General features: G+C 46.5%; 1 protein-coding gene across 1 annotated transcript in view; it reads right to left on the reverse strand.

Moving 5' to 3' along the window:
* Positions 1–10,296, reverse strand: part of camk1da (calcium/calmodulin-dependent protein kinase 1Da) — a 68,730-nt gene extending 58,434 nt beyond the window's left edge. Inside the window, exon 1 of the mRNA XM_080757296.1 lies at positions 9,759–10,296. Within this exon, the coding sequence (XP_080613422.1) occupies positions 9,759–9,853 (95 nt within the window). The 5' untranslated portion in view covers positions 9,854–10,296. The remainder of the gene's footprint in view (positions 1–9,758) is intronic.
* Between the last annotated feature and the right edge of the window lie 1,813 nt (positions 10,297–12,109).

Consider the following 12,109-nt stretch of genomic DNA (forward strand, 5'->3'; position numbering starts at 1 on the left):
TCATGTCCAACAGTAGAATAGTTAGTAGAGGGAAGTTTCCTGACGTCACGTCATGTCATGTCATGTCCAACAGTAGAATCAGATCCCCTGAATATCCCCCTGGTTTGTCCAGCAGAGCAGGCATTACTGGGTGCAACGGGGTGGGTCAGGAGGTGAACAGAACAACGGGGCGGGTCAGGAGGTGAACAGAACATTACTGGGTGCAACGGGCGGGTCAGGTCAGGAGGTGAACAGAAGAACGTCGTGGAGGACAAAAGGGGGAGATCTGAGAGGATCGATAACTAGACGGAGAGAGAGAGAGAGAGAGACACAGACGCACACGCCCAAACTCTCCTTGCTCTAATTTCCATAGTTTCTCCACTGCACCAGATTTGCAGTGTGTGTGTGTGTGTGTGTGTGTGTGTGTGTGTGTGACTGTGTGTGTGTGACTGTGTGTGTGTGTGTGTGTGTGTGTGTGTGTGTGTGTGTGACTGTGTGTGTGTGACTGTGTGTGTGTGTGTGTGTGTGTGTGTGTGTGTGTGTGTGTGTGTGTGTGTGTGTGTGTGACTGTGTGTGTGTGACTGTGTGTGTGTGTGTGTGTGTGTGTGTGTGTGTGTGTGTGACTGTGTGTGTGTGACTGTGTGTGTGACTGTGTGTGTGTGACTGTGTGTGTGTGACTGTGTGTGTGTGTGTGTGTGTGTGTGTGTGTGTGTGTGTGTGTGTGTGTGTGTGTGTGTGTGTGTGTGTGTGTGTGTGTGTGTGTGTGACTGTGTGTGTGTGTGTGTGTGACTGTGTGTGTGTGTGTGTGTGTGTGTGTGTGTGTGTGTGTGTGTGTGTGTGTGTGTGTGGACTGCAGTGCGTCTACTGGATTGGACAATATTTATTTTAAGCACAAATATACAAAAAGCCAAATTAAACTGTTGCCCTGTAGGGTCCGTCCGTCTGTACCTCTCAACTACAGGTGGAAATGTTTTACTCTAAAAGACACTGGAAGGCATGAAAAATATAACCGTATAGTTATGGAATAATAATGGCCAACAGCAGTCGACATAAAATTACCATTTTTGGTTTTGAAAACAGCTAAAAGGTACTCTGTAGACGTGAGTGCTTTTTTAAATCAGTCAAGGCTTTGGCTAACGGGTAAAGATACTGTAGCTCCATAGGCATTTCGAGCTTTATTTATCTATTTAAAGACCTTTTTAAGCGTCGTACGAAGCCAACTCTTGTCGTGACAAATCATGACAACAACACACACAATATTTTGGACCAAACAAATAATTACAAAGAAGAAAAACAACAAAGAAAGTGTTGTATAACCTGCCGTTTCTTTTTCTACTTTCTAATTCTTTGTTTTTGGCCCGCAAATATTGTGTGTGTTGTCATGATTTGTCACGACAAGAGTTGGCTTCGTATACGACGCTTAAAAGGTCTTTAAATAAATAAATAAATAAAGCACGAAATGCCTATGAGGACAAATGCATTGAGATTCATTTCCTGGGCCACTCGTTGTTCTGAAAGGGGGAGGGACTGCGACGCTCTATGGGCTATAGGCTAGTGGGAATAGGCTAGTGGGAATAGGCTATAGGCTAGTGGGAATAGGCTAGTGGGAATAGGCTATAGGCTAGTGGGAATAGGCTAGTGGGAATAGGCTATAGGCTAGTGGGAATAGGCTATTGGGAATAGGCTATAGGCTAGTGGGAATAGGGTTCTGATCCGTTATGGATTGAACTGTCTGCACACACGTGTCGACGTCTCACACACACACACACACACACACACACACACACACACACACACACACACACACACACACACACACACACACACACACACACACACACACACACACACACACACACACACACACACACACACACACACACACACACACACACACACACACACACACACACACACACACTTTAAATGTTTATTTATGTCCACATAATGAGTACAGGAATACCTTGTACAAAGGACATACATACACACACACACACACACACACACACACACACACACACACACACAGTCTGTAATATAAACAATCACTCACTCACTGATGAGGAGACGTTTGACAGCTTTTCTAAATTATAGGTTCTATTCGGTGTGCATATACAGTATATGTACAGTATGTTCAGTATGTACAGCATGTCTGTTGCACCAGCCATATAAGCATATATCCGTATATTTATAGAACTGTTTGTTGGCAGCACCAACAGGGATGAATCGAGATGTATATATGCGCCTAACGAGACCAGACGACAGGACAGCTAAGTGCTGAAAACATAAACCCCCCACAGGCTCACACGTACAGTACAGTACAGCCCAGATTGTACTTTATACGGTACAACCTCTTTATCATACAATATACAGTACTTAACCCATTCTGACCTGAGATCAGATTCATATAAGGTTTCCACTGGACACACACACTGGTCTGATTAACCCATTCTGACCTGAGATCAGATTCTATAAAAATGTCAGTCGTTCTTCGATTTTTCAAAAATAGCAGACCTATACAATCTCGTAGCGCGCCACTCGGTGGCGCGCTATGAGCTTGTAGATCTGCTATTTTTCAATGGCTAAAGCATAACATAATGCTAACACAAAAAATGGGTTCCCGCGCAAAATGGGTTAACCTCACTCTCACAGAAATGGAATGGTTTTCACAAAAGGAAAAGTAGAAAAAGTGCCCCTCTGGGCACAGCTCTCCACCGGGGCAGGTCAGGTTGTGTGGCCTCCTGGTAGCGCTATAATAGGCCAATGTGGAAAAAGGTGCCATTTCTTCTTATACGTCTGTGATGAACTTTTGAGGAATTTTGTTCCAAAAATGTGTTTTGCAAAGAATCCACCTGTTGGTGGCGCTATAGCAGGCCAATGTGAAAAGGGTGGGATATATTCTTCAGCCTATAGTAGGAAAGTCTGTGAAAGAATTCACGTGAATTGCACGCTGCGTTCATGGTTTGAGGCTTTTTTTGTTCAAAACGGGGCCAGTACTGTAAACTTTGAAAGCCAATGTTAGCCCATTAGGATGAAATATCAGACATATCCGTCTTGAACACATGTGTGTATATATATATATATTCAAAGATTTAAGGCACTGCATTTTCACGATTCTTTCAAAAATAGCAGACCTACAAGTTCTTAGATCTGCTATATTTTTCAATAGCTAAAGTATGACATAATGCTTCAAACACCAAAAGGGGTTCCCGGCCCAGAATGGATTAAGCATCGCTTTAACCCATTCTGAACGGGAACTCATTTTGGTGTTAGCATCATGTTATGCTTTAGCTATTGAAAAATAGCAGATCTACAAGCTCATAGCGCGCCACCGAGTGGCGCGCTACGAGCTTGTAGGTCTGCTATTTTTTGAAAAATCGAAGAGCGACTGACATTTTTAGAATCTGATCTCAGGTCAGAATGGGTTAATCAGACCAGTGTGTGTCCAGTGGAAACCTCGTGTGAATCTGATCTCAGGTCAGAATAGGTTAAGTATGTTGTTCTCATAAACCAGGATGAAATGCCTTTGCAAAACCAACCATGTATCATTTCAGTCTCAAAACCAACCATGTATCATTTCAGTCTCAAAACCAACCATGTATCATTTCAGTCTCAAAACCAACCATGTATCATTTCAGTCTCAGGCCAAAATGACAGCGGGACAAAAAGCTCATGGCTTTGACGCAGGAAAGATGGAGAGAGAGAGAGAGACAGACGGGGAGAGAGAGAGAGAGAGAGAGAGAGGGAGACGGAGAGAAAGAGAGACAAACGGAGAGAGAGAGAAAAAGAGAGAGAGAGAGACAGACAGGCAGAGAGAGAGAGAGAGAGAGAGACAGACGGAGAGAGAGAGAGACAGACAGGCAGAGAGAGAGAGAGAGAGAAATAGAGAGAAAGAGAGAGAGAGAGACAGACAGGCAGAGAGAGAGAGAGAGACAGACGGGCAGAAGAGCTGCAGTCCCAGAAACACCAGAGAACAATGCCAAGAGCAAAAAAGCAAGTAGAGCACTCAATTAAGGGCAGGGTGCCCTAAATGGCACTGCTACATACAGCAGCACTACTCTCTCTCTCTGTCTCTGCCTCTCTGTCTCTCTCTCTCTCTCTCTCCAACTTGTTCTCTGTCCTCCACTGCCTTCCTCTAGCCCATTCTGACCTGAGATCAGATTCATACGAGGTTTCCACTGGACACACACACTGGTCTGATGAACCCATTCTGACCTGAGATCAGATTCTAAAAATGTCAGTCGTTCTTCGATTTTTCAAAAATAACAGACCTACAAGCTCGTAGCGCGCCACTCGGTGGCGCGCTATGAGCTTGTAGATCTGCTATTTTTCAATAGCTAAAGCATAACATGATGCTAACACCAAAATGGGTTCCCGTTCAGAATGGGCTAGGGTCCCCTCCGTTCTTATCTCTGGGCTGCAGAGCCTACCTGAGACAAGAACATCTGGCGCTCTATATGGAGATACAGCAAAAAAACACTAAAAGCAGAATATTCAACTCCAAAGTTAAATCCGTCCTGCTCTATTATGGGGCAGAGACATGGAGAATTACAAAGACCACGATAATAAGCAAAGTGCAAAACCTTCATAAAACAAATGTCTGAGGAGAATCCTGAAAATTCACTGCAGGCCGGACAAAAATAATAAGCAACAACGATCTCTGGATGAAAACTATATAAACAACTCCCTGCAACAGAACAAATTGGACAAAGAAGATGGAGATGGATCGAGGCACACACACTACACTGCGCAAGCCAGTATCAAACACCACCAGACAGGCTCTGACTTCATGGAACCCTCCTCAGGGGAAGAGAAACAGAGGCCGGCCCAAAAAAACAGCTGGCGGCGGGACCTCCAGGCAGACACCAAGAGGCTGGGATGCACCTGGTCACAGAGAGAGAGACGAATGACAGCTGACCGAGAACTCTGAGTCTGGAGGACCCTCTGGTCGACGGCCTAGACCCCAGTAAGGGGTGTCAGAACTCTGGAGGACCCTCTGGTCGACGGCCCGTACCCCAGTAGGGGTTGTCAGGCGTAAGGCTAAGCCTACCTGAGACGCCCTAACCACTGCGGCAGGTGATACAGCACAGCACAGCCCCCTGGGTGCTCCTTCTGCTGTTGAATTATTCAACAGTATAAGCAGTGGACACACACACACACACACACACACACACACACACACACACACACACACACACACACACACACAACACGCACGTGTGTGCACACACACACACGCACACACATGCGCACACACGCGCACAACACTGAGGGAGGGGAGGGAAATAGGACACCAAGGATAGCTACTGACACACACACACCTCTGAGGCCGAGCGCGGGCCATCCACTTACGGGCTCCATTTATTTTACACTCTCAAGAGTTAAATATACACTCACAAATTTCACTGTGCTTTACATGCACTGCAAGTTTAATGCAATTTGGAAAGAACATTATGTGTCAGTGTTTGAGCCGGGGCAGGGAGTCTGGGGGCAAGGAAGTGGTCTGCGTGCCATGCCAGGCAGCCAGCCAGCCAACCAGCAAGCCAGCCAGCCAGCCAACCAGCCAACCAGCCAGCCAGCCAGCCAGCCAACCAGACAACCAGCCAGACAACCAGACAACCAGCCAACCAGACAGCCAGCCAGCCAGCCAGCCAACCAACCAACCAGACAGCCAACCAACCAGCCAGCCAACCAACCAACCAACCAGCCAACCAACCAACCAGCCAGCCAGCCAGGAAACCTAGCTGCAAAACGGCCCTACAGTATATCACATCAGCCCTTGCGCTCCCTAAGCTGACAGCAGAACAGAACGGCCCGTGGCTGGAGAAGCCAATAGAGGGAGACAGGCAGCACAGCCACGCAGCGTCACGACTCACTGATAGACCGCCTTCCCGCCGACCGCCTGACTGACGTGAACGGAAGAGGAACGCCGCCGGTCGCAATCAGCTCGCTGCGTTTAACCACTCAGAACATATCGAGTAGAAACAGGGAGGGAGGGGGGGGCTGCTGTTAGATATATCATCCCCCCACCCACCCCCTTCATTTTACGAGCCACACAGTAAGATCCTGAGTGTTCATTTGATGCACAGAGTGCATGTACGACTACAAATAGAACCAAATGGACCAGCAGCGAGGACTACAGTACATGTGTATACACTCTCAGTGCTCCTTGTGTACACTCTCCTCTCAGTGTTCCTTGTGTACACTCTCAGTGTTAAATTAACACAGAGGGTAGGTTCTTACGAGTTTAAAAAGCAGGTGGCTGGTGCTGGACTAAAGATAGAGGCATGAATAAAGAAAGAAGTCCGCACACAGGCTCTGCTCCAGTGGTGGTTTGTTTTATTTAAAGGCAGTAAGGCACACATTTATTTTAATTAATATTTAAAGGCAGTGAATCATCACCCGATGAAGGCCGTGCCGTGAAACGTTGTGTGCCTTAAACTAATGGTGTTTTAAATAAAACTAAAACGCCACTGGAGCAGAGCCTGTGTGCGGACTTCTTTCTTTATTCATATATAGGTTCTTACGAGCCCACAAATAAACCCTGGTCTTCACTGGCCCGTTTAGAAAGGTGAGCCCAGACTAGTGCCTGTTTGTTCTGGCCCGTTTATAGAAAGGTGAGCCCAGACTAGAGCCTGTTTGTTCTGGCCCGTTTATAGAAAGGTGAGCCCAGAGCCTGTTTGTTCTGGCCCGTTTATAGAAAGGTGAGCCCAGAGCCTGTTTGTTGCCACAACATGCTGTTTGTGGTCATCTCAGTGACATGAGACTCTCAACCGTCTCCTCTCTGTGACATCATAGTCAGGGAATATTGAGATATACTTTATTAATATACCCGAGGGGAAATTGAAGCGTTATACAACAGCATAATGTGACACATAAAAAGCTAAAACTACTGGACAGACAGAAGAACACAACACAGACACAAATGGACATAATCACACAAGACCATGCAGGACCACCAGGGACCATTATGCCATTTGGGGGGGAGGCAGTTCTTATCCCATTCTGACCTGAGATCAGATTCATACGAGGTTTCCACTGGACACACACACTGGTCTGATTAACCCATTCTGACCTGAGATCAGATTCTAAAAAATGTCAGTCGTTCTTCGATTTTTCAAAAATAGCAGACCTACAAGCTCGTAGCGCGCCACTCGGTGGCGCGCTATGAGCTTGTAGATCTGCTATTTTTCAACAGCTAAAGCATAACATGATGCTAACACCGAAATGGGTTCCCGTTCAGAATGGGTTAGAGTGCTCAGAATTATGTCAGAATTATGTCAAATCTGGGAATAAATTTCTTACCAAGAATTGTCTTGACTCTTCACCAATGTGTTTGTAAAGGAGTCTACTATAGCATATCATATCCCACGTTGGTTTTCTAATATTCAACCATGCACCCTAGGGGGATTTGACAGGTGCTGAAAGTTGGGGTTTACCATCAAACAACCAAGGCAATAATAAAAGGCAAAATGTTCTAAATTTCACTATGCTTTCAAGTAGCATGTGACGTGTCAAACTAGGCCGGATTTAGCCCAAGGAGTGTTTTTCGTGCAAAACTAATGCTTGGAATGGGTTCAGAATAATGACCCCCCCCCCCCTAGTTTGACATGTCACATGCTACTTAACCCATTCTGAACGGGAACCCATTTTGGTGTTAGCATCATGTTATGCTTTAGCTATTGAAAAATAGCAGACCTACAAGCTCGTAGCGCGCCACCGAGTGGCGCGCTACGAGCTTGTAGGTCTGCTATTTTTGAAAAATCGAATAACGACTGACATTTTTTTAAATCTGATCTCAGGTCAGAATGGGTTAATCAGACCAGTGTGTGTCCAGTGGAAACCTCGTATGAATCTGATCTCAGGTCAGAATGGGTTAAAGCATAATGAAATGTGTTAGAGGGGCAGGGGCTGAAATCCCGTAAGAGGGCAACTTTTGGACAATTTTATTTTTTAAATTGCAGATCTACAAGCTCACAACACGTTGCGCTGCGACGCGTTGAGAGCTTGTAGATCAAGCTATTTTGGGGGGCGCAACCCTGCAGCACTCTTTAGCTAGTGGAGATGCAGGTGTGAACGACATGGATTTCTAAACCAATTAGCTCAACGCAAAAATGCTGCGTTCAAGTCCAGGAGACTTCGGGGGGAAAAAGCAATTATCCTGCCTTCCTTCCAGCATGGCATCAAGGAGAGGAGAGGAGAGGAGAGGAGGGGCATTTTGTATTTCTTTCGCAAATGCTGCATTCGTTGGTCTGGAAAGGGCAGTTGTTTTACAGACGGGTAAATCATGGTAAATGGTGCATTTATATATAGCGCCTTTATCCAAGGCGCTTTACATATAGATTGTGCATGATCACATTCACCCATTCATTCATACACCGATTGCGGCAGAAGTCATGCAAGGCACCAACCAGCACATCGGGAGCAATTTGGGGTTCAGTGTCTTGCTCAAGGACACTTCGACATGGCGACAGGAGGAGGAGGAGCCGGGATTCGAACCGCCGACCCACGGATCATTGGACGACCTGCTGTACCTCCTCTCCTGAGCCACAGTCGCCCGTAAAGGGGCAGGGGCTGAAGCCCCCTTTGATGTCTATTTGTGAACGTCCCTGCAAATCACATTGTGACACATATATTATGCCAGACGCACCATGCATGTCTCTCCTCTCATACTCATCCTCCCACTGTCTATACCGTACATACAGTAGGCCACCCTCCTCCTTTTGCTGATGGAGGGGGTTATGGGGAAGTCGGTATTTAAATGGGTTCAAAGGCCTGAAAGGAATCCTGGTTAATGTGTTGCTATGGCTGCACCGAGAGATTAATAATACTGATTTCACAGAGAGAAAGTGTGTGTGTGTGTGTGTGTGTGTGTGTGTGACTGTGTGTGTGTGACTGTGTGTGTGTGTGACTGTGTGTGTGTCTGTGTGTGTGTGTGTGTGTGTGTGTGTGTGTCACACATGTGCACTGGGCTGGAAAAACGGCCGTCTCATCAATTATCATAACTTTAAAAAGTCTTTGCCAGGTTAGTTTTTCCTCGTCGAACCACATTACATACATTCCCACACGTTTCAGCCGTCTACTCCACACACACACACACACACACACACACACACACACACACACACACACACACACACACACACACACACACACACTTAGGTTTGCCAAAGGCTGTTTCCTGTGATAACAAACGGGTTGTGTTGTAGGCTAGGATGATGAGATTAATTTTCAACAAGGGGAAAATATTATACACTCGTTTTGATTTGAATTCCTGTTCTGTTCTTTGAAGTGTCTATTTGTGTCTCTATATGTTTTGATGAATTGAACATGGTGGACCCTCTTGTAAACAAGTGCAAATGCTTAATTGGGGTCGTCCACTCACAGTTAACAGTCTTTGTAGTGAGTTTGTGCTTGAAATGTAGGCATACTGTAATTCTGCAAAGTGTTAATAAATATTTCAATCAGTCAATCAAGCAGATTAGAATGATTAAGGACACAGCTGGTGCACAATGAAAGAAAGGCATCTAATTGTGCCTAATTGTCCTCCTGACCAAATACATAACAACAAACAACAACAACAACTTAACTGGCCACTGACTGTAAATACAATCACAAGTATTATGCTGTCCCGGTAGACATGAAAAATACGACAAAAGCTTTGGACCACCTGGCAAGTGGCAACACATCACAAGACCAGCCCAGACCATGCAGTCCACCACCAGTCCTACTACAGCCGACTAGAGACCACTACAGATCATAAAGATTAGCCTACTTACGTTCCGAGGACTTCTTTGAAGTCAAATATGCTCTTGATTTCGTCCACTTGCTTTTTCCACGTCCCTTTCACCGCGTCTCCGTTCTCCCGAGCCATGCTGGAGCCGGGCTGGGACCGGGGCTGGAACCGGTTCGGGCTGGCCCTGGGACCGGGGCTGGGACCGGGCTACGGTGCTGGAACCGGGGATAGAACCGGGGATGGCACCGGGCTACGGTGCTGGAACCGGGGCTAGAACCGGGGCTGGGACCGGGGCTACGGTGCTGGAACCGGGGGGAGCCAGCCGAGGAGAACAGTGGACCAACCAGCCCAAACTATAGCCGTGTAATCTCTTCTCTTCCTCCCCGAGAAGAAACCCACCAGAACAGAATAACGTTAATTATGCCGCTGTCTGTCTTCTTTCCCACGCTGCCTTCACACAATGATTCTCACTTCCTGCTCAAACAACCAGCCGCCAGCGTCAAACAATCCTCCGTCCCTGTTCTCTCTCCCTGTCTGTCTCTGTGTCTCTCTCCCTGTCTGTCTCTGTCTCTCTCTCTCTCTGTCTGTCTCTGTCTCCGCATCCAAGACAAGTTGTAGGAGCTACGTTTGGGTTTGACAGACAACGTGCGTTAATTGTTGTTCCTGCGGTTCTTCTCCTCTCCTCACTAAACGCTCCAGCACTAGTGTGTGTGTGTGTGTGTGTGGAGGGGGGGGGGGGGTATTCCATCCAACCAACCATGCTTTAGCGCCGGACGGTTGTTATGACGATGAGATGAGGGAAGGATGCGCTCATTGCGTGCGCGCGCGCACACACACACACACACACACGCACGCGCACGCGCGCGCGCGCCACAGTTCCACCACACACCACACGAGAAAGAGACTGATGAAAAATAATATAATTCGCAATGCAGCAAAAAACGGCCGAGTAGAGCCGGACGGACACAAGACAAGGTACCGGTAACAGCCAGTCAGTCAGTCAGTCAGTCAGGTACGACACAATATGAGGTAGCACTGTTATTATAGCTGCTATATATTTTATTTAAAAATGTGAACAATTCATTTTATACTGGGCTATGAATGATGCATATGATCTTAATTCAGTCGTGTCTGAATCTCATGCACAGTTCATTGTTATACTTTCATTCCTTGATCATAATTGCCATATCAATAAAAATGTAACGTCCACAAATGTGATATCATACGATATTGTTGCGTGTGATCATGCACGCCTTCACGCGCACATGATGGATGGATGGGATGGGGTGATGTCAGGTCTCATCAGAGGCGTTTCATATTATTATTATCATCATATTAAATAAAACGACGCACGGAGGATTACATCCTGTTTATGTCATGTGATGAATGATGCGAGAAGATGAACACAGTCATGTCATTTCGCCATATGGTGGAATTTCAACAGATGTGTGACTCAGCTGACTGCACTTATATACTTAGTATTGCAACCACGATTGAAATGCATTTTGAGAGACACGTACACACACAGGCACGTACGCACACACACACACACACACACACACACACACACACACACACACACACGCCCCAAGCGATGCTCATGAGTATTCCAGCTGCAAACGACTGCAGTTCCTGCTGAAGGAAATATTATCCCCTCCCCTCTACCCCCCCCCCCCCCCCCCCCCCCCCCCCCCCCCCCCCCCCCCCCCCCCACCCCCACACACACACACACACACACACACACACACTCCCCAACCTCCCCCCTCCCTCCCCACTGCCAGCCCTCAATCTCCCCCTCCCCAGCCGTCACCCCTCCCTCCCCAGTCCCACCCAGCCTATAGCTCTGAGTCAGCAAGTCTCAAGTTGGATTATTTGATTCCTTTCCCCCTCTGGCAAAGATTGCATGTTTTATTCAGACACTATGACTCTGTATGGAGAGAGAGAGAGAGAGAGAGAGAGAGAGAGAGAGAGAGAGAGAGAGAGAGAGAGACTATGAGACACTATGGAGAGAGAGAGAGAGAGAGAGAGAGAGAGAGAGAGAGAGAGAGAAGGATGGTCATTACCAGGTCAGAATGAAGGGTGCGGCAGGCGTCATTATTGTTTTTCTGTTGTCACGTCAAGTATCTGATTGATTGATTGATTGATTGATTGATTGATTGATTGATTGATTGATTGATTGATTGAAGAATGTATTAACAGCTTTGGGGAATTACAGTACATTTCAATAGCACAAACTCAATACAAAAAACTGTTAACTGTGGACAACACCATAATAAAGCATTACACGTGTTTACAATAGGGTCCACCATGATGTTCAATTCATCATTTTAACATTTTAGAGACATACAAATAAACACTTCTATATATATAGCCATAAACAGGACTGAGGAGTAC

The sequence above is a fragment of the Protomyctophum bolini genome, assembly GCF_963924005.1.
Source record: "Protomyctophum bolini genome assembly, chromosome: 23".
In the NCBI taxonomy this organism is placed as follows: Eukaryota; Metazoa; Chordata; class Actinopteri; order Myctophiformes; family Myctophidae; genus Protomyctophum; species Protomyctophum bolini.